The sequence below is a fragment of the Cynocephalus volans genome, chromosome 5, assembly GCF_027409185.1.
Source record: "Cynocephalus volans isolate mCynVol1 chromosome 5, mCynVol1.pri, whole genome shotgun sequence".
Classification (NCBI taxonomy): domain Eukaryota; kingdom Metazoa; phylum Chordata; class Mammalia; order Dermoptera; family Cynocephalidae; genus Cynocephalus; species Cynocephalus volans.
In genome coordinates, this window is record NC_084464.1 from 143,334,458 (window position 1) to 143,359,925 (window position 25,468).

The following is a 25,468-nucleotide window of genomic DNA, read 5'->3' on the forward strand; positions in this document are numbered from 1 at the left end:
ACAAACAGCAAACAAAACCTTTTCCTTTACTTGACCATTCTCAATGCCAAAAGAAGTTCAAGGTTCTTTATTGTGCAAAGTCCACTTGCTCCTAAATGTACTCATTCTCTAAGAGTTTACCCCTGGCCCTCAACAGCTGCTTTTGTTTGGAAGCCTCCACCTAATAACTTCAACTCCAACTTCTTGCTAGTGTGCCAGTAATGCATTTCTGACTGTCTGTTGGACATCTTCCCCTGAATGTACTGCCAACACCTGAAGTTCATGGTGTCTGAACACAAGCTAAAGTTTTTTCCTCCAAGTCTTCTCTCTCTTGACATCCCACCACACCCTTGGAGAGTTTCAGGCCATGGACATCTCTGTGACTTCTTTAGGCAGATCCTTGGACTCTTTTCTTCCTCCACAATGTCCCTTGGACCTATTTATCATTTCCAGTCCTTCATCGTTCCTCTCCAAGTTCAGATGCCTGGGTTATTGCAGTCACCTCTTAACTAAACTACAAGAATATAAATCTGGGTGCCTTGGGGACTATGACTAACTGACATAAATTTTCCTTCATGGGATAGATCTCCCACCATCCTGCTTTCCATTGTATGTATCTGCAGGTTTTGTTTCTGCTTTGGGGAGATAGTCCAAAATGCTACAAGTGGCCACAGTCTCTTCACAGATACCAGCCTTGGGGCCTGGGTATGATGGCCAGGGGACTGTGGGACATATAGACAGCATTAGTCACATTATATGTAGATTCTCAGGACTCATTTATCCACCAACCTTCAGACTTTAAGATATTGGCCCAGACTTAATGCAGTATTTTAATAACATTTCAGTTACATTCATCCTCTATGGGAAATTTTTCATAATTTTGTTCAAAGCAAAAATTAGCCACTTTCTTAAAAATTGTGATGTTTCACTGGATTTTATTTTACAATTTCCATATAAGGTCTGCCACCTTCTCCCCTTAAGTTTCATCCCCACGCACATAAACAGGGAGATCACTTGGCAGGTTGTCCACTGGGGATATATTGACTTTTTCTTCCTTTTCACAAGCCCAGCACATACTTCATACACCGTGACCTGCTCCCATCCCAGACTCTGGGAGTTGTAGGAGATGACTAGCATCTAAGGGGAGCAAGGTAGGAAACTGGTTGATTTCTGTCTTGTTTTTCATACATGTAGCAAAACTTCTTGCTAATTCCTAAGCAGAGCCATTATACCTGTTCACAGAAAGAACCTTTTGCTTGTAGCAATAACAGTGGTATTCAAAACTTAAAATGCTTTTGTTTACATTAAAATTGATTTTTCATTTGCAAAATGACCCTTTTCCTACTCAATCAGAATTTCTTTAAATCCCAAATTTGAGGGACTTTATTTAATCTGTTAAATATCCTGTGGCAAGTCTAGGGGATGTTGTTCATGTCAGTGAATCAGGATGTCATCCAGCTGCACAAACATACTCAATCTGCAGGTCTGTTGGCCACGAGTTTAAACTCTGGAATTCTCTGTCAATGCTTGCAGGCAGATGGAAGTCTTTAGTAGTTTTTCCCTTTGGGGGTTTAAAAATAATGGCTGCCTCTGTTAGAAAAACAAGTTTAAAAACTTATAGTATCAAACTTCTTAAAATTAATATTAGGTTAATAAGGATTCAGTACAATCAAATGATTATAGTCAATATAAAGAGTGCATTCTGCCTGTAGTCAGCATGAAATTAACTGATGACACTGGGCATTGTGTGAGGGAGCAAAACAGTTTCTCCCCTAACTCTCTGGATTAGTCCAGGCAAGAGATTGAGAGTAGAATTGAGTTATTATTCATCAGGGTGTATGTCTTGCCTTCTCTTAAAATAAAGATCTCCTCCCACATACTACCCTCTTCCCCATTTTGTACCAAGGACATTCTGGAGGCAAATTACCTGAGTTTAAATCCTGCTTACCAGCTGTGTGACCTTGGGCAAGTTTCTTGGTCTCTCTGGGCTTTGACTTCCTCATCTATAGAATTGGAATACTAATAGCACCAACTTCACAGGGCCGTGGTGATGATTAATGAAGCAATATTCATAAAACAGAACAGCTCTTAATGTGACCTATTAAGATTGGTACACTCGGCACAAAGCAATATGAAAAATCACAGAGTTTTTAAAGTTGGAAAGGAGCCTAGAGATCACTTACCTGGTCTCCTAATTTCAGCAATGAGAATTTGGGGTGTTTGCTCAAGGTTACAAGGGCTGGTTATGTAGCAGAGTTGGATCTAGGCCCCAGCTCTCTTCTTGATTACAGTTCACCATCCCAATTGGGTAGTCAAAACTCAGAACAGTATCCTAGATATATTGCCAGTCCTGATTGTACAGTGTCTTTTTTGCTTCCTGGATTACAAAGAGTCATACTGCTAATTTAGAGCTACTAGGAGGTGCTGCTGTTTCCCCACGAGTTTAGCTGTCATATTCCAATGAAGCCTGGTAGAGTGGGAAATAAGCACTGATCAGGAATCAGATGACCTAGACTCATGTCTCTGCCGCTAGTTAACAATTGGGGAAGCCTTCTCGGATCTCAGTTTCCTCATATAGAGCTTTATTATATATAGAATAACATGGAACTCTTTTGTTAAATATGGTTATTGGTCCCATAAGGGATAACACTGTATTCAGTGCTTTTGTAAATTACTTCACTCAGAACTGCTGAGTACTCTAATATGCAGAGTAAGAATATATGTAAAGTTGTCATCATTTACAGAAAATAAACTGCTTCTCCACCTGGTAAGAAAAAAAAAAAAAAGACCACAGGATCTGCTAAAGAGAAAAATGGAGACTTTATTTTCTAGCAAAAGAGACAATCATCAGATTGGGGAAAAGCAACCTCTGGGGAAATGGAAGATAGGCACTCTCAGCCCATAAAGGGGAGGAAGCTGGTATTTATGTTTCCTGGGATCAGTTCCCTATACATATTCAGTGACCCTAGAGGAATGCTATGAATATTTATAGGGGAAGCCATACACGTGCGCAGTGAGTGAACATATATGTAATTATAAGGCACAAAGGTGTGTTACTGCAAAGGCTCCACAGGCTGGCCATGGCTGGTTTTGACGTGGCCTCTCTTATCAGGAGAAAAAGAATGTCCCTGGAGTCTGTTTTCTATTTAATTGGAGACATAGTCGGTCCCCCAGGAATGAGAAAGAGGGGTTTGATGACTGGTGACAGTTGGACTTGTTGAAGGTCAGTGTAGAATTCCCAGATTTGGCTGATTGTCCCTCTCTTCTGAGAGTTGCCTTTTACACAGTTACAGAAAAGAAAACTTCATAATAGGCAGTAACATAGCAACAAATATTTGCAAGCTGAGAGAGACATGTCTGCCCCTCCACCCTGCTGCGGTACTTTGGTTCTGTTTAACAATCTGAACGTCTCCTTTAGCCAAAGAGAGTCCATTTTGTCTGTCTTTTGGGATATATTTTAACACACATTTAATCTTGCTTACGTGAGCTTCTCGTTTAGCATGGCTTCAGGGCAACCTCAGAAGATGGTGGAGAGAGAGGTAGATTAGCTTTCCCAGAAACCTGAAAGGTAAAGGAGATATTTACATTCTCCAGATAAAGAAAATGGTAGTGATATACTTTCTCAAAAGAAGAGGAGTGTAGATTAGTCTGTTTCTGTTGCTTATAACAAAATACTTGAAACTGGGTGATTTATAAAGAAAATGAAATTTATTGCTTACAGTTTCTGAGGCTGGGAAGTCCCAAGTCCCTCTGGTGGTGGCGACAGTGACCCAGGGGTCTCACATTGTGAGATGGTGGAAGCAGAGAGAGCAGGGAGAGAGTAATCTCCTCATTCACTCTCTTTTTAAAGCCCGCAGAACCATGCCCTTGACCACAATTATTAATCCATTCACTACTGCACGGTCCTATAATCCAATCACCTCTTCAAGGCTCCACCTTTCAATTACCGTAATATCTTAACAGTCACAGTGGGGGCTAAGTTTCTAATACGTAAAACTTGGGGGACACAATTCCAGCTTCAGGGAGTTGTGGGGGAACATCATTCAATCTGCTACAGTAGGCATAAAGCTCATTTTCAAGTATGCTATCATCTGAGATCTTGCTAAGATAGCACGTGGGGTTTTGTTTTGTTTTGTTTTTGGTGTTTTGGGTTTTTTTGCATATTATTTTTTATTGACTGTTGGTGAGGGTGTGCAGAATCATACACTGCTGGCAGGAATGTAAAAACGTGCAGTTACTGTAAAAAAAACAGTTTAGCAGTTCCTCAAAGATAGTATGTTTTGATTTTGTAACTAGGTAGCTTTGCTTTGCAATGCTCATGTACTAAAGATAAGCTTCGTAGATGAATCTCATAGACATAATGTTCAGTGAAAGAAGACAGACACAGAAGAGTATGACGTATGAAGTTGAAGTTCAAGAACAGACAATGTAAATGAGTAGTGATGGACGTCAAAACAGTGGTTATCTGGGGGTATGGAAGGGAGAGGATGGGTATTGATTAGGAAGAAACACAAGGAAGCTTTCTGGGGCCTGGAAATGATCTATATCTTGATCTGGATGGTGATTGTACATACGAAGTTATTGTATGTGTGTTATACTAAAAAATTTCTATATGTGTGAGGGGTCTTCAAAAGTTCATGGAAAAATGCATATTATCTTACAAATTCTATTTTTCCATGAACTTTTTGAACTACCCTCATATGTTATACCTCAAAACTTTTTAAAGAAAATGCACCATAATATTCACTGTAATGGACAGTGGGAAGTAGTGATTTTATCCCAAGTCCCTTTAGATAATTTTATAACTTCTTTCACGTGAAGGAAGGGGAGAGGGGAAAGGGCAAGGAAATAGGATGGAAGAAGGAGGAAGGAGGAGGGGTGGAATTGAGGCCTGTGCCACCCCCTCATTCCCACAGGGGAGACTGGGGAGCTTCCAGCAGTGGCTTGGTCATTGCTGGGCTGGGTGTAGATGTCATAGGGGTGTGGCAAAAACCCTTGACCCCCACCACTCCAGCTTGGGAACCTGGGGCCCTTCTTGCTGCAGCGTGGTGGTTGTGGCTGGGCTGGTTGCTTGTGTCAGGGGGGTGTGGCCAAGGCCATAGGTTCCCCACCTCCCCAGCTCAGGAGAGCCCAGGGCATTTCCTGCCCCATGAACTTCTTGAAGTACCCTTGTATATGTCATGTGTCTATCATGAGCACAGTACTACGATGAGAACATTTTTCTTGGCATTACTTTAAAAGGTCAACCATTCTTCGTTCATTCACTTCTAGGCCATTCCCTCCTTATTTCTCCTTGGAAGGCTCATCATTTTTATGGTTCCATGTGAAGCCTCTCACTCTCTGTGAAATATCGCAGAATCACGCCTGCCGGAGTTAATAGCTACCTGCCCTGGGCTACTCTACTTGCACCTTCGTTGCAGAAGGAATTCCCACTTGACTTGCATTTGTGACCTTTGATCATTTCTGCTTCCCCAGCCATACTGTGAGCTCCTGAAGGGCAAGATCATGTCTTATAGTCCCTGTGATCTCCCTGGACCTTACAGAATGAGTTCATAGCACAAAGTTAAAGCCAGCCTTGCAGGATATTAAGAGGGCCATTTTTAAAAAACAAACAGATGTGGCTTCTTATCCAAGCTCTGCCACTTACTTGGTGTGTCACTTGAGGAAGATATCTATTCATTCATTATTTGCTCAATAATATTTAATCTTTTTCTATGTGGATATAAACACACACGTGCGCACAGACACACACACACACACACACACACACACACACACACACACACACACACACACACACACACACACAGGCCCTAAGCCAGACACGAGACACATAATAGACTGAGCTAAGTACTTATTCTCTGTGAATCTTAGTTTACTCATTTCAGAATTTCAGAAATGTGACTAATAATGGAACCTATGTCAGAGCTGTTGTGAAAATTAGCATGAGCTAATGCAGGTGTATTTTATTTACAGCACTTGGCACACAGTAAATACTCAATAAATATTGGCTATTATTAATTCTGCTATTAATAAAGTGCTCAATAATTTCAGCTTTCAGGAGAGAATAAAACTCAGGGTGGGTCAAAGAATAGTACACTGCTGGGTGCTGCTCATTAGACCATGCACACAAGCATGAGTTATGGGGCTTCTGTTCCTGAGTTACTCCACTCCTCTCATCCCAGTGAGTTCAGGGGGGAAAGGATAAGCTAGCAAATGCATTCTCAGTTGTCATGTGATAAATTTCAGTTCTCTAAGTTGACTTTTGGGTCCCAAATAAAATTTTATTATTGAAAATATTTCAACTTCAGTGATTCAAAAATAAAGTACAGGGAACACTTTCATACCCAGATTTGTCATTAGGGGTTAGCAGTACATGACAGCAATCCCAGCATGGGTGTGTGTGTGTTGTGGGGTGAGTTTGGAATCTCCACTCTCTGTAAGGCCTCACAATAACTGTGGATGGATACTTCCTGCTGCCGTGCTGCAGCGGGGCCCCCGTCTACCCTTTGGCAAGATGTTGAATAACGCTCATTTCATTTCGTGCTCAAAAGTGTTGAAATAGCAATTTGATGACCTGTAAATGTTCCCTTAGGGGTAAAATATTGGAAATTGAAAGATTTAATGAAGGGAGATTTTGAAGAGAAAGATGGGCAACTCTGAAACATATTACTTTCCAAAACTCCTTTGAGCAGAAATCTTTACTGTCGATGAAAGATAGTACCCCTTGAGGTCTCTTTGAGCAATACCTTTCCCCCTGAGGGTCTCCTAAATCTTTGTCCTCATTTACTTCCATGCTAACTAATGTCACATTTTAAAATAGAAACTCTTCTTTTAGAGTAGTTTTGGATTTGCAGAAAAATTGAAAAGATAGTACAGAGAGTTCTCATACACTCCCAACAGTTTCTCCTATTGTAAATATTTTGTGTATGTGATCCATTTGTTACAATCAAAGAAAAAGCACTGGTTCATTACTATTACTAAACTTCACAGCTTATTAGCATTTCACTAGTTTTTCCCTAATATTCGGGGTTTTTGTTTGTTTGTTGTTTGTTTGTTTGTTTTTTGATCCAGGATTCCATTCAGGATGCCACATTACATTTAGTTGTTGTATCTTCTTATCCTCTTCTGGTCTGTGACAGTTTCTCAGACTTTCCTTGTCTTTAATGACCTTTACCGTTTTGAGGTGTGCTGGTCAGGTATTTTGTAAATGTCTCTCAAAGACAAAACCAAGACTGATGTTTTTCTCATGGTTACAATGGGATTGTAGGTTTTGAAGTGCCATTATCATTATATTATATCAAAGGTACATACTGTGAACACAGCTTATCACTGATGATGTTAACCTTGCTCACCTGTGTGAGGTCATTTATCAGGATATCAGGGCTCTCCACTGATTAAAAAATCTCCTTTTTCTGTCTTTCCATACTGTACTTTTTGGAAGAAAGTCACTATGTGTAGCCCATGTTTAAGCAGTGGGGACCTAAGCTCCACCTCCTCAAGAGGGGAGTATTTATTTATAAATTATTTGGAATTCTTCTGTACAGATTTATCTCTTCTCCCACATTTATTTATTTATTCAGTGTTTATACCAGTTTAAACTCATGGATATTTATTTTATACTTTGGATTATAACTGAATACTATGTTATTTATTTTGTTGTTCAGATTATTCCAGTTTTGGCCTTTGGGAACCCTTTTGGTTGGCTCCTTTTTCCCTTTAACCTACTCCCAGCAGTTTGCTCTTTGAGCACTTCCTCACTTCCTGGCACTATAAGATGCTTTAAGGCTCATCTAGTGTTTTCCCTACCCCAGCCGCAGAAACAGCCATTTCTATAAGAAGCCCCGGTTCTTTTTACTGGAGAATGCTATTAGAAACCAAGATCTCTTTTTTGCAATGGGGTTTGCCAGCAGAACACAGGTGTCATGAAAACCAACACTAAATCAAAGCTAAAATGGGAAAGGAAAAGACTCACATTAACATTGTCTTCATTGGACACGTAGATTCTGGGAAGGCCACCACTACTGGCCATCTGATCTACAAATGTGGTGGGATCGACAAAAGAACCGTCAAAAAGTTTGAGAAGGAGGCTGCTCAGATGGGAAAGGGCTCCTTCAAGTGTGCCTGGGTCTTGGATAAACTGAACGCTGAGTGTGAGTGTGGTATCACCATTGATATTTCCCTGTGGAAATTTGAGATGAGCAAGTATTATGTGACTATCATGAGCAAGTATCATGTGACTATCATCGATGCCACAGGATACAGAGACTTTATCAATAACAGGATTACAGGCACATCTCAGGCTGACTGTGCTGTCCTGATTGCTGCTGCTGGTGTTGGTGAGTTTGAAGCTCCAAGAATGGGTAGGCCCATGAGTGTGCTGTTCTGGCTTACACAGTGGATGTGAAAGAACTGATTGTTGGTGTCAACAAGATGGATTCCACAGAGCCACCCTGCAGCTGGAAGAGATACAAGGAAACTGTTAAGGAAGTCAGCACCTACATTAAGAAAAATTGGCTACCACTCTGACATAGTAGCATTTGTGCCAATTTCTGGTTGGAATGGTAACAACATGCTGGAGCCAAGTGCTAATATGTCTTCACTCATAGGATGGAAAGTCACCCATAGAGATGGCAATGCCAGTGGAACCATACTGCTTGAAGCTCTGGATTGCATCTTGCCACCATCTCGTCCAACTGACAAGCCTTTACATCTGCCCCTCCAGGATGTCTACAAAATTGGTGGTCTTGGTACTGTCACTGTGGGCCGATTCAAGACCGGTGTTCTCAAACCTGGCATGGTGGTCGCCTTCGCTCCAGTCAATGCTACAACTGAAGTAAAGTCTGTTGAAATGCATCATGAAGCTTTTTTTTCTTTTTATCATTATGCAATGTAGTTGATTTTCATGGCCCTGTACCAATTCCTCCCTTTAGTGAAGCTCTTCCTAGAGACAGTGTGGGCTTCAGTGTTAAGAACATGTCTGTCAAAGATGTTCATCATAGCAATGTTGCCAGTGACAGCAAAAATGACCCACCAATGGAAGCCGCTGGCTTCACTGCTCAGGTGACTATCTTGAAGCATCCAGGCCAAATCAGTGGCAGCTATGCCCCTGTCCTGGATTGTCACACAACTCACATTGCTCGCAAATTTGCTGAGCTGAAGGAAAAGACTGATCCCCTTTCTGTTAAGAAGCTGGAAGATGTCCCTAAATTCTTGAAATCTGGTGATGCTGCCTTTGTTGACATGGTTCCTGGAAAGCCCATGTGTGTTGAGAGAACTTCTCCGACTAGCCTCCTCTGGGTCACTTTGCTGTTCATGATATGAGACAGACAGTTGCTGTGGGTGTTATCAAAGCAGCGGACAAGAAGGCTGCCGGGGCTGCCAAGGTCACCAAGTCTGCCCAGAAAGCTCAGAAGGCTAAATGAATATTCTCCCTAATACCTGCCACCTCAGTCTTAATCAGTGGTCGAACAGTCTCAGAACTGTTTATCTCAATTGGCCATTTAAGTTTCATAGTAAAAGAGTGGCTAATGATAACGCATCATAAAACCTTCAGAAGGATAGGAGAATGTTTTGTGGACCATGCTGGGGTTATTTTGTGGGAATTTTAAGTTATTAGTTTTTAAAATCAGTACTTTTTAATGGAAACCACTTGACCAAAAGTCTGTGACAGAATTTTGAGGCCCATTAAAACAAAGTTTAATGAGAACAACAACAACAACAAAAAGAAACCAAGATCTGAGCGCTGGTGTGTCCATTGCTACAGGGATGTTATTGCTTCTAGGCCCCCTGAGAGGACCTAGCTGGGACATCCGCATGTGTTTACTAAGCCATGTGTGTACATATCTATATCTATTATCTATCTAACTGTCTGGCCAAATATGAGTTCATACAGATGTCTCCAACTCTAATCAGTGCCACGTGGATCATTCTAGCTTTCCCTCCTGGCTTGACTGTAACCTCTTTCTCCAACAGTGAGAATCCCAGCCCCCACTGTTAGCCGTCCATTTACCCATTTGTTCAGTCCCAGCTACACGTACAGCAGTTTCAGAATTTCTAACTTGTACCCTGGGGTCATGCCACACATTTTGATTCTTTTGTTCTTTTTCTCTTCCTCCCCACTGGCCATTCATCTTTCCCCTCAAAAGGAAGAGATTTGACCCAACCCAGTGAAAATTCTGATCGGTGAGAGAGTAAGGATGTCCTCTGGACAACTCAACACAAGGATAGCCACGTGGCTGCCATCGCAACCATTACCCAATCTCATCTGTGCTGGCTCATGCCATCAGTTTACTCTGACCTTATTTCTGTGCCCAGAAATTGTGTGTATGTTCTTGTGTGTGATAGCACATATCCTGATACCTCATGTAAATGTAGGAAATGAAGTTAAATCTTCCCGAAGCACTGTTCAAATGTCTTTGTCATGTGTTCTGTGGCCTTTAAAGGGGAACGTGGCAGAATTATAATGGAAACATAAAAACTGTAATACAAACAGAAATATTTAGTGATAGTACTTTTTTTTTAAAGAAAGAGATTTTTTATTAGCATTGTTACAGGCAATGCGTTACATGTGAGCTGACACTCGGTGTACAAGCCACAGCAGATAAATCAGGGGAGTGAATCTGTTATTGAACACAATTGCAGAAAACAGGATCACCCTGAAGATCAAACAAGACTGAAAATCACTTTACGAAAAAAATAAGTAAAAATAACACCCATTCAAAAAAAAAAAAAAAAAAATGCCAGCTCTTGAGCGGCAGAGCACCACGTACACAACAGGACGTGCCTAACTAGTTCCAAATGCTGACTTGCTTCCAACCACGTGGGTCAGGCCTGTCCTGGCTTTTAAAGCTGAATTTAAGGATTCCAGATGTTCATCTTTTGGATTTTCTTTTTCTACTAGTTTTAATTTTTTAAGCATGTTCCCCTATATAATGTACTTATGGTATAAGTGTAACAAATTACAAAGACATAAAGAAAACAGCCCAGAAACCATATTTTAAGGAAAGAAAAGTTGGTTTGCTTGTTTTTTTTACTTCTTTAAAGCATACACTTAGTACAGCAGAGTGTTAGCAAAGCATTTACTACGTGTGGTTTCTTTTTAATTGTTTTTTTCATTGGGCTTCAAAAATGTTTTCTTATTTTCCTTCAAATATTTAAGGATATTTAGAGGAAAGTTGAGACCATCTTTGCCACCTTCTTTCTTCACAGGGTGTCTATCAGTTTGTATGGAATTAGTACCAGGAGTTCTTTTACTGAGGTTGCTTCCTAAATGATCTTTCAGCTACAAGATTTGTGAGGTAGAATACTAAGCCACGTCTGTCTCACTTTCTCAGTGACTGAAATAATGATGGGTGGAAAAAAATTGGTACCTAAAATATCATAGAACTACTAAATATTATAACAATACTGTAAACGCTCCTATTAAATAGATTTAATTTTGCTAAGAATTCCTGTTGTTCAGTTCTCAGACCTCAAAGGGAAGCCTATCCAAACCTATAATTTATTTTATATGATAATTGTCTAGCCTCACTAATTTTTGACTTGTATGATCACATGTGCCCCAGGACTGCCTCACTGATAAATTTCTGTTCAAATGGAAAATAAAACCTGCATATATTCTCTGAATTTTTACCAGTTGGTAATGCAGGGAAGTCCTGTGAGGTGTGGTCTTGTTTCAGTGGGAAAATAGACTGAGCTATGTCATTTAAAATGTCTACATTTGGGGCCGAGCCCGTGGCGCACTCGGGAAAGTGCGGCGCTGGGAGCGCAGCGACGCTCCCGCTGTGGGTTCGGATCCTATATGGGAATGGCTGGTGCACTCACTGGCTGAGTGCCGGTCACGAAAAAGACAAAAATAAAATAAAATAAAATAAAATGTCTACATTTGAATAGCTAAAAATTGTATTTCAAAATGTGCTATATTTTAAAATGTAGATCTCAAGCATGAAAAGGAAAGTTCTGATGAATTACAGGTTACTCTCAGATAATATGAAAGTGGATCAAAATTAACTTTGAAAACAGTCAAGGAGATTTTGACTTTCATCTGGAGTTTACATGGCAGTTCTCATCTGCATGTCAATGCAAAATTCACTACACTTATTATGAAAGAGTTTATAGAAAGTTTCAAATGGATTTTAATGGCAAATTAGTCCAAAAGAAAAATTATAGAAACATCAGTGACACCTCCAATATCCTATGTGTTTAGAGAAAAGAAGAGTTAATATTCTGCTCATACCACTCAAAAGCTGGTGCCAGTCCTCCACGTGTTAATGATTTAAGAGAAGTATGGTGGTACTTTGGCCAACTGTGCCATCACATACTTTCTAATTGCAAGTGTGGTTTACTATAATAGCCCAACAATTACCAAAACCACAGGTGGATTCATTCAGTCAGGAAAAAAGTGTGTGTATGTGCGTGCCCATGCTTGTGTGTGTCCGTGTGTGCTGTGACCATTGGCACTGAGCCAGGTCCTTTCCACAGCTGAGATGAAGAAAAAACATAAATGCACAATAAAGATAGACAATGGCAGCTGATTTCCTATGTGACCATGAATTTAACATTAAGTCTTTCATTTTTCACTCGATTACCTCACTCCCTCTCCCCACCTGCCATTTTCTGTCATCTAGGGAATTATTTAATTTTTGGTTTTGTTTGTTTATTTTTGTTTCCAGGAGAAAAATAGACTGTGCTTCATTGGTTCCGGTAGAAAGCAGAATTTTTATGGAATGTCAGAGAGCTGGATATGTGGGTTGGGAGGTAAAGATCCCACTTCGTCGTAAGAAAATGAGAACTGGATGGGATGTCTGTAGCCACAGAGATGCATTTGAGATGGAAACTAGCTCCTATGTTTATCATAGTCAGCCCTTTTATCTTTAACAACACTTAAATAATTCAAAATTAAGCCCGTCCATGAGAATTTATCATAGTCTCCATGAAGAAATAAACATATACTCAGTTCCTTCCTGGGTTTGCCCCGTAGCTCAAGGAAGGCAGTTGGACAGGAGTAGAAGTGAGGTAACAAAGGTTTTACTTTACTCTGGCTTAGCTTCTAAAGCAGTATCTTCCTCGCTCCCCCCCCATCTCTCTCTATCTGTTGCACTAGGGTTAGGAACCACTTACAGAAGAGTCAGTCAGGGCAGGACCTGCATCTCCAGTTTACCCTAGCAATGCATAGCCTCTGGGTATCTCCACCCAGACAGCACCTGAAATCAGAGTAGACTTCACTCATGGGAGGAATGGGATTTATTCGTACTTGTTTGGAAGGAGACCTCTTAAGGATTTAGGAGTTGGCATCCATTGTTTGTCTTTTTAAATTCAGTTTGAGATTTTCCTGGTTCTTGGTATGTCAAATGATTTTCAATTGAAATTTGGCCATTTTTGTATTATGAGAATCTAGATTTTATTGAAACATTCTGTTTTAAATTGGCTTTGTCTGACAGCTCTCCAGCCAGGAAAGCAGAAGGTAGTGCCTTGTCACTCACATATGGAGGTAAAAATCCAGCTTCCCCACTTGTCCTCTGTTGATACACTGTGTGTGTGTGTGTATGTATGGGGGGGATGTCCTTGTTACTGTTGGGCAGGGTGGGCTTTCTAATCCCCACGTGGTCTCCACTGACACCACACTGGTGGGTGGCCTTATTCCTGGTGGACAGTGATTTGACACCACCCCGGTATTGTGGGGAGGGGAGAGACACCTGGTTGTTGCTGGGTAAGGGTGGAAGTCCAGGACCCCCACATGGTCTCTGCTGGCACTGGGGGATGCTTCATTACCAGCTGGCAGGAATAGGGTCCTGGCACCCTACTTGGTTTCTCTGACACCTCTCTGGCAGGAGTATTAGGGCTTCTTGTTAGAGCCTTGTGAGGATGGAAATCTAATATCTTCACTCAATCTTTGCTGGCATGGATGGTCACAGTTTCTTGTGGTATTTGGCTGGAGTAGAGCAGTTATCGTCTAAAAGTTTTTCTCTCACTAAGCTGCCCCTTTCCTGGTCCTGTGGCTAGAGAGAGCAGACTTTTGTTGAGACATTTTTGGTTTGTGCCCATTGGCATTTTGGGTTGCTGACTTTTCTACTTGTCGGCGTTTCTGGGTTGCTGACTTCTTCAGCTACAAGTCTGGGGTATGTGAGGCAAAAAGAAAACCCAAGGATTTCACTACCAATGTTGCTTCTTGGGTTTTGAGGTCCCAGGCTGGTCTGCTTTCTCTCCACCTTACAGAGTCTTCTTATGTTTGTTTTATATATGACATCATTTTTTTTTCATTGTATTTAGGAAGAGGAATAGGATATGCATATATTGAAACAACACACTGTACCCCACAATATGTACAATTTAAAATAAATTAAAATTCTAAGAAAGAGGATTAGGAAAAAGTAAGCCTACTCCATCTTCCTAGAAGCAGAAGTCTTTGCTACTCAATTTTTTGTTTTATTTGTTTTATTTTCTGCAATATTTTATTATGAAAGTTTTCAAAAATGCAGAGAAGATAAAAGAATTATACCCCACGCATATCCACCACCTGGATTCAGCACTTAACATTTTGCTATATTTTACTTTATTGCATATTCCATCTATCCACTCATTTATAATTCTTGATGGACATCAGTATACCTCACCCCTAAAACTTCGGCATGCATATTATTAATTGGACTTCACTATCTATTTATGGTTTTTCTAAGATAAATTTTATATGAAGTGAAATGCACAAAATATTAAATGTTATTTGATGAGCTTTGTATCATCTAGCCATCGTCAAGATCATTTCCATCATCCCCAGAAGTTTCCTCAAGTCCCTTCTGAATTAATTCCTACCTCCCTCTCACTCTAAGAAGAAACTCTTGTTCTGATTTTCACTCTTTCTCTTCCCCTCTCTCCCTCCCTTCTTTCCTTCCTTCCTCCCTTTTGCTATAAGTTCATTTTGTCCATTTTAGAACTTCATATAAATGGAACCAGACAGTATGCACTCTTTTCTGTGTGGCTTTTCCAGCACGATGTTTTTGAGATGCATTCATGTTGTCGTATGTATCAATGTTTTGTTTTGTTTTTTAATTGCTGAGTGCTGTTTCATTGAGTGAATAATACCATAGTTTACCCATTCTGGCTTCTTCCAGTTCTTTGCCATTAACACTTGATTGTTAGGGTAATATAAATCATTGCTGGCTCCCTTCTGCTTAGAATGTAGTAAAAGGCAACTTAAGATTTTGTGCCTTTCTTCTGATTAATAAAATGATAAAGATATGTTTTATCCCACACAATATCCACATTTTCCACATATTTCTTGTTAGTGAGAGCTATCAGTTTATTTGAAGCTAAAAAGTTTTTTGTAATAGAAGCAAAAGATAGTTTTAGCATTGTAAAGATAGAATTTAGCTTCCTGGCACCAAATTTTATTTTGTGAAGGAGAAACCATGGTTTTAACTACACAATAACTGTAATGTTCATTACTGAGAATGCCAAACTAGCCTCTGGAGGAATGGTCTGTTTCAGGAATATTTAGAATACTTTATTCCTGCACAAAATATTGATGAAGTTGTTGCAGATGGACACAGCTGTGTTTTGCAGACAGTTGTTTGTCTGCCCCCCCCTGTTATGTAAGTCTTGGGATTCTTTTCTATTTTCCCAGAATGGTTACCTAAGGGGGCTATAAATTCTGATTGATCGATTAACTGATTGATGTCTGGGGAGTCCTACCAGCTGTGAAATGAGACAAAATAAACAACATGGGATTCCATTTAGAGTGGGCATGCTTACTGTTCTTAGTCCAGGAAGAAAAGATGATGTTGTTTCAAATTTATTATAACATTTCTCTGACTTTATTTTTCTTTATACAGTTGACGGACTGGACAAAGCTTCTATAGCAAACTCAGATGGCCCCCCAGCAGGTTCCCAAACACCTCCCTTCAAGAGAAAGGGGAAACTCTCCACCATCGGGAAAATCTTTAAGCCTTGGAAATGGAGGAAAAAGAAGACCAGTGACAAATTTAGAGAAACCTCAGCAGGTATGAGCCTCATAACTCTGTTGGAAGATAGGATAAATTGTTAAATTTTTCAAAAGGTGGAAAATTATGTTTTTCAAGGTTTTTTTTCCCCCAGAAAAAAATTTGTATTTGAAAATAAATTATTTTACTTAAGGATGAAACAGCTTAGAGTTCTGATTTCCTTTGTTTTTTACTAACTTTGGCTTTCTGATATATCCCAATTTTAAAGTATATATTTGTAAATTCATATAAAAAACTGATTTGTGGGGGGGTGAAACAGTGGAAAATTAGAAGTGGAAATGTTATTCATCAGCATCATGGTGGCAAGTATCCATTTTTACATACACGCACGGTTACGTGTTTATCTACGGAGTTCTAGAAGCACAGTCTTATTTGTTAATTAAAACTTTTTAAAAATGTCTTTTCTGGTGTATTTGTTTTGTGGGCATGATTTAAATGGCTGTATGAAAGAAAAATGTTGCGGTATTTGTTGTTTAATTTTAAATTTCCATCATGTCCTTAGGACATGTAAATGGTCTGTGTCCTAGAAGAGCCATAACCCTATTGGTGTGAAATTTTTGACTGTTAATTTAATTTGTGGATTTGTTAAACCTTAAGAATTATATTGCTTAGTGCCTTTCATATGGACTCACCGAGGAAGTTGGCTTTAAATCTCAGGCCAGAATTTAGCCTGATTAAAACAAGTGCCAGTATCAGTGGTATTTTGTTTAAGTAGAAAGGCATTTATCTCTTGACTAAGTTCAGTTTTCTCCATGTTTACTGTCCAAAATAATCCCTCCATCAAAATTCCTCATTTTGGGTTCCTCAAAAACCCCAGTCTAATATTGTCAGTGTATGTACAGAGTCACAGAGCACATTATTGGCCTATGCCAAGATAAGTGCTGGCCTTTAGTTTTAAAACTATGAAATAAAACAGAAAATACTACACACAGCACAAGAATATGGAATAGACATCAAAGCTCCCTGAAGAAAATTATCTCTGATGCATTTTCAGCTATACAATTTCTTTGAGAACTTAACATTTAACAAGAAATAATGATATCTGGGATTTATTTCAAAATAATCCTGGAGGAAGGATAAAGTGGGTAAGACTATAGATGAAACAAGATTGACTGTGAATTGATCGTCCTTTAAGCCAGGCAATGGGTATATGGAGTTTATTATTCTCATCTTGCTACTCGTAGATATTGGAAATTTTCCATAATAAAAAGATAGAAAAAGAAGAGAGACTTGGCTTAGGGGAAAATAATGGTAGCTGGGTTATTGGATCCTCTTCAGTGCCTGAGTGGCTTGCTGGGTTGGGAGGCAGTGGGAAGTGGTGGACAGACTACTGTGCTGAGTGAGGACACCTGGGTGGTATCCTTGCCACCAAGGTGGGGCTGACTTTGAGCGAGTCAGATCAGCCTCTGGTCTTCGGTTTCCTCATCTGCAAAATCAGGGAGTTGAATGAGCTGAATTCCAAGGTGCTTCAGTTCCAGATTCTGTTGTTGGTCCTCAGGGAGACCTGTGACTCCTTCTAATCCCTGGCTGGGCATCTTAATCTCTCTTGTTCTTCAGTTGTGGATGGAACCACACTGGCCTTGTTAAGTGCCTCCCTCTGACATCTCCCTAAGCACTGGAAGAATCTGGCTCTTCAAGTTACCATGGCTACGCAAGATGGGTGTAGGGCTCCAGACAGTAGCATTAAGGAGATAATAAGAGAGGATGGAAGTCTTTTCACCTGTCTCTCTTGCCCTTTATTTGAATCTGGGCTTCTACCTTTTCTCTCCTTAGCAGGAAAGACATCTGCAAAGAACTTCCCCTTTCTCTTCCCTTGTCTCTTCTTTTTAACAGTAAGGAGGCTGTAACACATTTTCACCAATCCAGAATATTTAAGAAAAGTCCTTGAAACAGCATTAAGTGTTACCTTCTGTTACCCCACATTTGCTAAGATTGAGGATAGCCTATCCTTTTTTGTATTCTCTGTTTCCTTTTCAGTCACACCAGATTTTATGTAAGTTTAGCTCTAAGAGGTTATTTTTGATACTATATCCCTGGTTCCTAAGAACTACCAAACTACATTAAAAACCTGAAAAAGTTATTGAATGCTTCACTGGCCTATTTTCTGCATCAAAATTGCTACATGATAGAATAAAAATAAGCCAGGTAGATGTATTAATAATCTTCTGTGAATCTGACTGCCACATTTACATGGATCATTTATTTTAAATCCATATTGCTAATGTTTTACTTGAATTTCATGTTATGCAGTATTCCATTATAAAGTATTTTGTTATTTGTATATTTATAGGCTCAAATTTATGCTGAGATATATGAATGTATCAGTAGAGTTTAAAACAAAAGCACAAAATGGTGTGTCATAATTAGTTCTTTACACATTGAAGACAGATGTCACATCTAAAGGAATACTGATGTGTTTGGAAATAACCAGAGAAAGGTATTTTCTTACTTAAAAAAATTATCTCAGTGAAATCGAGCTGTCTAGATATGATGTGCACTCTGGCAATCTATAAAGTACACCTTAGGCAGTACCCATGATATCTTGGGATATGAAGGAAGGTGAATTTCTTCTCAGGAATATAGCTCTTCTATGTTTGTCCTTTTCTTAAACTCTGGGCTTGATATTCACATGGACAGGAATCCTCCTGTGTTCTGCTACACAGTGAGTGATACCTCCTTTCCTAGTCTGGGCTTCTGTTCTATGAATTTTTAATTGATAGTAGACAGGATGCAGCACTAATTTATTAATGCCATTGTAATAACATGTTTACTTTTGTCGTGGGGGGCAAAAAGGGTTCCACTGGGACTCTTTGGTGGTCCTTGAGTCAACTGTATTTTGGAACGTTCCTTTTAAGCCTGAAGGACATCTTGTCTTATAAGGCAGACTAAGATTGTGCCCAACTTCCAGTCTCTGGCCTTTTTTTAAAGCAGAAAGTTACCCGTATCTTCGGCTGCTTTGGTCTGGTCAGTGTCTGGCTGTCAGGCCCTAGGGCAGGAGAACACTCTCTTTCCATGCACTTCCCCGGGTGCCCCTCTTCATTGCTTTCATCTGCTAGTGAGAGGGCCAATCTTCAGTCCCACCTAAGCTCTGGTTCTATCCCTCGCCTGTCTTCAGAACTCAAAGGGTCACTGACCCCTTTTTTCTTACATAGTCATTTCTTCCTGTTTCATTTTGTTTTGGTTGGAGGTGGGGTAAAGGGGAGATTAAGATTCCTTCCCCTGGATCTTTGAATATGCTTGCATCTCCCCAAAGCAAAGAATGCAAACGGCCGATCGAAATGCAGTCTTCCCTCCAGCTTCTGCGTACGTCGTGTGTTATGACCATTGAGACGCAAGGCACCGAGAACCAGCACAGAGGGCCACTTCCACTCCCCGCCCTCTCACTCCTCCCCCAACTGCAGTCTGCCTGTGCATCCAGCACTCCCCTGAGCTTGCACCAGGCTTCCTAATCATTACGTTCTGTGTCAGTCTCATTTTCATCCATTTCACACTCTACAGCATTTGCCACTACTGAATAGTCTTCCCTTGATTTACAAAAGCTGTCGTTAAGTTGGTTGTCTCTGACTTTTCTTTCTCTCTTTGCCCCCTCCCTTCCCCTTCTCATCTCTCCTGAACCCCTGAGGGAAGTTCGCAACATGATTGAGCCCTTCTCTTTCTTTGAATGTGCCCTTCTTTCCAATACCCACATCTCTCAAACTGGCCAGGGCTCCAGCCATGCCTAGGCACACCTACCTGACACCTGACGGGTAGCACTGCTGAGCACAGCATGTTGACTCAGAATCCACTCATGTGGTCTACATATATCTGCATCGAAATCATGCTACCCTCCAGGCATTGTTATGGAAGCTGGGTTTTCTTCAGCGTACAAGCAAGCAAGGTTCCTGCCCTCATGGAGCTTTCATTCCAGACAGGTAAGGTACTGATAAATACTACAAGTGGACACGGGAAATGAAGGAAGAGGGAAAGGAAAAGTACTATGCACAAAGCAGTGCAATCAAAACAGATCTCCTGCCAGCTCCAGTTATCCTTTCTGTTGCAGATGTAGCTTTCTTTGGCAGCCAAACTTTGAACTGTGGAGTTTTTGACTCTTCCTTATCTCTTACCATCTTCTGCATTATATCAGTTCCTAAAACCTTTGGTTTATTTCTTCCTAGTGCTGGGTCTTTTCTTTTCTTTTCTTTCCTTCTTTTTTTGTTTTTTTGTTGGAAAATACTTAGTTGTCCATATCCTAGTGCAGGATCTTTAACATCAGCCTATCTTCTCGATGCCTGTTGTCTGGTTCTCATCACCCTATGGCTCAATTACTGCAGTGTAGCCTTTTTGCTATACTTAGATATTTGTAGCTAGCTATAGAATGACAGAGAAGCCAGGGAAAAGCTGGGTTCTGGCAGTAAGCTGCCTACAAGGGGAGCCTGACCTAGCTGGTGAGGCTGACAGAGGAGGTTCAGGATGACACAGGCTATCAGGAACACCAGAGTAACTAAGATAACAACTTTCCAAGTCTCAAGCTAAGCAAACAGAGCAATGGGTACCTCATGACAAAATGGCGCATGTTCCAACAGGTAAGGTTGGAACACGCATCCAGGTAGGGTTGGAACATGCATCTCAGAGCATCCAGGTGAGTAATATTGGGAAATTCAGGAGGACCTTAGTAGCCAGAGTGTTCTTTACTCAGGTGGTAGTATTAATGGGTGAATGGTGCCTGCTTTGGGGATCAGAAAGAATTCAACAGGATCCCATCCTTTTTTAAGGAACAGAAAATAGTGCTGGTAACTAGGATAGGAATTTACCGAAGGACTCAGGACAGAAACTGTCTGTATAAAGTAGAAAATTGGATGGACTCAGGGGCGGGGTCTCCTCGGACCTCAAGCCTCTGGTGGTGGAGCTGCCCTTGCCAGAATGGCAGAGCCCAAGAGCTGGGTGGTAGAGAGAGGGGGGCTTGCTGTGGCAACAGCAGCCTCAGATGTGTGGATCTGGGGGAGTAGGGGGCAGAGCGCCAATCTCCCCGCTCTCTCCTCCAGATCAACCTGGAAGCCTGGATCTCTCCTCCAGATCATCCTGGAAGTGAAGGAATATTCCTCAGATGGAACTTTGGTCCTGTCAGTTCTTGCCTAGAAAGTGTGACTGACCCCACATTGTTTCCTGAATAAATTCCAGACTCCTCAGCTCTCTACATTTTTACACAAACTGACCTCTCCTGCCTTCTCTTTTTTTATTAGTCCACATACCTTGGACTTCAGTCATACTGGGTCACCCACTGGGCATGCCCCAAGCCTTCTTGTTTTCCCTCTCCATCTGGTACTTTCCTCCCATGGCTACACCTGTTGAAATATGACCAATCACTCAAGGGTCAGTAACACGTCTCTTCCTTCCTGAAGATATTCTTGACCTTGATTCTGAACCAGCTGAGTAGGAGCCTTCCCTCATTGGCTTGTACTCCTGTTAGGTCATGTATATTCTGACTTCTTTTCTAGTTTACATGTCTGTCTTATGCTCCTAATTTACTATGTAAAGTATTTAAAGGCAGAAATCATCTGACTCATCTTTGCTACACTTCACATAGGTGCTTCATGTAGTAACTCGTACCTGGTGTGTACTCAAAAAATGTGCCTTGAATTGCTTATTTATTGAATATCTACTATAACTAGAAATGCAGTACTGGAGTTTATAAAAGAAACTGAAATTTAAAAATCGTAATGGAAAAGAAAAAGGCAACCAGTTAAAATACTAACCCAAAACAATCACAACCATGTACAACTTCATAATTACAACTGTGTACATCTATTAAGAAGCTAAAAAAATAATTAGGGAAAGTATCTCTTCTCTATCTTTTGCCCTTATTTAAAAGCAAGTTACACTCCTAAATTAAAGAAATCAAGGCAACTTATCTTCATTAAAGTTGTGACTTTTATTTGTGTCATTAGTAATGGAAAAGGAATGCCTGTTTAGATTTTTAGATAAGATTGTTGTAAGTACCAGCATTCTAGGAGTCAGACTAACTTGTAGAGAGTCATCTGATAAAAATTTAATTTACTGAAGGTAATTTACATTTGCTGATAGTAATTATGGCTAACCTTTATTGAATGCTATTATGTACCAGGTTATACTCTAAGAACTTAATTCATATTAACTCACTGAATCATCAAAACAACATTATAGAGTTTATGTGCTAATATTATCTCAGTTCTACTGATGAGAAGACTGGGGCCAGAAAATTCAGATGACTTGCCCAAGGACATGCGCTTGGTATGAGGCAAAGGCAGTATTTGAAGCCAAGCAGTGCTAGCGAGTGCTTTTGCCCTAACACCATGTTGCATCTCTAAAAGATAACTTCCTACCCAGATCCGTAGGGATTGATCATTGACAGGTGGCTGTAAATACATGTGTTTATTTCATACATAAGTTTTTGCTGTAAGAAAGATTTGGTCTGAAGAATTATTTTGGTTCTACTGGACTGGTCTGATTTTAGCAGTGCACATGTAGGAAAATGGTTGGCAAGGATTGAGATTATATTTGGTCCTATTTGAAGGATAATATTCTCTTATAACCAAAGAGGCATAATGTTACTGCTTGGAAAGCAGAGCAAAGCCAAAGGACACTGTTATGAACTTTAGTGACACATGGAGCGTACATTCTAGTAGGTGTAGGAAGCAGAAAGTAAACCCAAGTAAGTTAGATCCTATATTACAAAGAAGAGAAAAATAAAGCAAAGAAGTGGAATAGGGAATATGGGAGAGAGGTTACAGTTTACAATAGGGTGATCAGGGAAACTTTACTGGGAAGGCAACATTTGAACAAAAGCAGGAAGAAGGGAAGGGAAAGCACTCAGAGATATGCTGTTAAGTAATCACATGAGATAGATATAGCACGAATTTCCTTCCGTCAATAATGGCGTTAATACATTGTGATTCTAGTCCATTATAAGTTTTATCCAATAATTTAACAATTAAAATGCCTCATATCATTAACCTTATGGTTGTTCGTCTTTTTTAAATTTATTTTTTATTGTAAAATACATATATATAACTTAAGTATTGCTATTTTAAGCATTTTTAAACATACAATTGCATGGAATTAATTTCATTCACAATGCTGTGTGACCACCACCTCTATCTATTTCCAAAACTTTTTCATCATCGTGAACATAAACTCTGTACCCATCGAGCAGTAACTTCTCATTTTTCCTTCTCCCCAGTTCCTAGTAACTTCTAATCTGCTTCTGTCTCTGAAATTTTTTTCTTTTGGATTTATTTTTTCTTAATTGACCCATGATTATTATATATATTAATGGAGTACAATGTGATGTTTGAGTACATTTATACAGTGTGCAATGATCATATGAGGGTAGTTAGCACACCCATCACCTCAAACATTTATCACCTCTTTGTATTAGGAACGTTCAACATCCTCTCAATCAGCTACTTAAAGTTACATGGTAATTTGCTGTTGACTGTAGTGTCCTTATTTTGCTATAGAGCACTACATCTTACTCTCCCTATCTCTCTACAATTTTGTCTTCACTGACCACCCTCTCCTTAGCCCCACTCCCTCCTGCCCTTACCAGTCTCTAGTTACCACCATTCTACTGTCTATTTCTGTGAGATCAACTTTTTTAGCCTCCACATGTGAGTGAGACCATGAAGTATTTCTCTTTCAATGCCTGGCTTATTTCACTTAATGTAATTTTCTCCAAGCTCATCCATACTGCTGTGAATGGCAGAATTTCACTCTTTTTTATGGCTGAGTAGTATTCCATAGTGTATACATACCATGTTTTCTTTATCCGATCATCCATCAATGGACATTAAGGTTGGTTCCAAATCTTGGCTATCATAAATACAGTTTCAATAAATATGGGAGTTCAGATATACCTTCGAGATGTTGATTTCCTTTCCTTTGGATATATACCCATCGGATCATATGGTAGTTCTATCTCTAGTTATCTGAGAAATCTCCATACTGTTTTCAGTAATGGCTGCACAAGTCTGCATTCCCATCGACAGTATATAAGAGCTCCTCTTGTTTTAAGAAATAAAAATAGACAAATATAGTGACATTGAATGAGAAATTTCACATAATAGAGAACTCCTTTATGAAATGATTTTAGGAGGGAAAAAAGGTATCAAAAGAAGAAAGAACAACAACAACAAAAAATTCCCCCCCTCCACATCCTCACTAGCATTTGTTATTTTCTGTATTTTTGATAATAGCCAATCTAACTAAGGTGAGGTGATAGGTGATATTTTGTTGTGGTGTTGATTTGCATTTCTCTAATGATTAGTGAGGTTGAGCATTCTTTTATATACCTGTTGGTCATGTGTATCTTCTTTTGAGAAATGTCTGTTTCGCTTCTTTGCCAATTTTTAATCAGATTGTTTTTTTACTATTGAGTTGATTGAGTTCTTTGTATATTCTGGATATTAATCACTTGTCAAATGCATAGCTTGCAGATATTTTTTCCCATTTTGTAGATTGTCTCTTTGTTCTCTTTATTGTTTTCTTTGCTGTGCAGAAGATTTTTAGTTTGATATGATCCCATTTGTTTATTTTTGTTTTTGTTGCCTGTGCTTTTGACGTTTTATTCATAGTATCTTTGCCCAGTCCTATGTCCTGAAGCATTTCCCCTGTGTTTTCTTCTAGAAGTTTTATATTTTTGGGTCTTACATTTAAGTCTTTAATCCATTTTGAGTTGATTTTTGTATATGGTGAGAGATAGGGGTCTAGTTTTATTCTTTTGGATATGGGTCTCCAGTTTTCCCAGCACTGTTCATTGAAAAGAGTGTTCTTTTCCCAATGTATGTTCTTGGCTCCTTTGTCAAAAATCAGTTGGCTGTAGGTATGTGGATTTATTTCTGGATTCTTTATTCTGTCCCATTGTTCTAAATGTCTGTTTTTATCCCAGTACTGTGCTGTTTTGATTACTATGGCTTTGTAATACAATTTAAAATCAGAGAGTGTGATGCCTCATGCTTTGTTCTTTTTGCTCAGGATTGCTTTGACTATTTGGGGTCTTTTGTTATTCCATATACATTTTTGGACTATTTTTTCTATTTCTGTGAAGTATGTCATTGATAGTTTGATGGCAATTGCATTGAATCTGTAGATCACTTTGTGTAGTATGGGCATTCTGACAATATTCATTCTTCCAATCCATGAACATGGGATGTCTTTCCATTTTTGTGTATCTTGTTTAATTTCTTTAATCATCATTTTATAGACTTCCTTATCTTCCACCTCCTTGGTTAAATTTATTCCTAGGTATTTTTGTTGTTACTGCTATTGTAAATGAGATTGCTGTCTTGATTTTTTTTTTTTTTCTGCCAGTTCATGTATAGAAATGCTACTGATTTTTGTATGTTGATTTTGTATCCTACAACTTTACTGAATTTGTTTATCAGGCCTAGGAGTTTTTTGGTAGAGTCTTTAGGTTTTTCTATATACAAAATTATGTCATCTGCAAATGGGAGCAGTTTGACTTCCTCCTTTCCAAT

At 39.6% G+C, this 25,468-nt stretch overlaps 1 protein-coding gene across 4 annotated transcripts in view; it reads left to right on the forward strand.

Moving 5' to 3' along the window:
- Positions 1-25,468, forward strand: part of PHACTR2 (phosphatase and actin regulator 2) — a 128,714-nt gene that overhangs the window by 19,939 nt on the left and 83,307 nt on the right. For all 4 annotated transcript variants that reach the window (XR_010023635.1, XM_063097471.1, XM_063097474.1 and 1 more), the window contains exon 2: positions 15,810-15,977. Coding sequence is in view for 3 of the 4 variants with exons in the window: in XM_063097471.1 (XP_062953541.1) it covers positions 15,810-15,977 (168 nt within the window). In the remaining variant the exon portion in view is untranslated. The remainder of the gene's footprint in view (positions 1-15,809; positions 15,978-25,468) is intronic.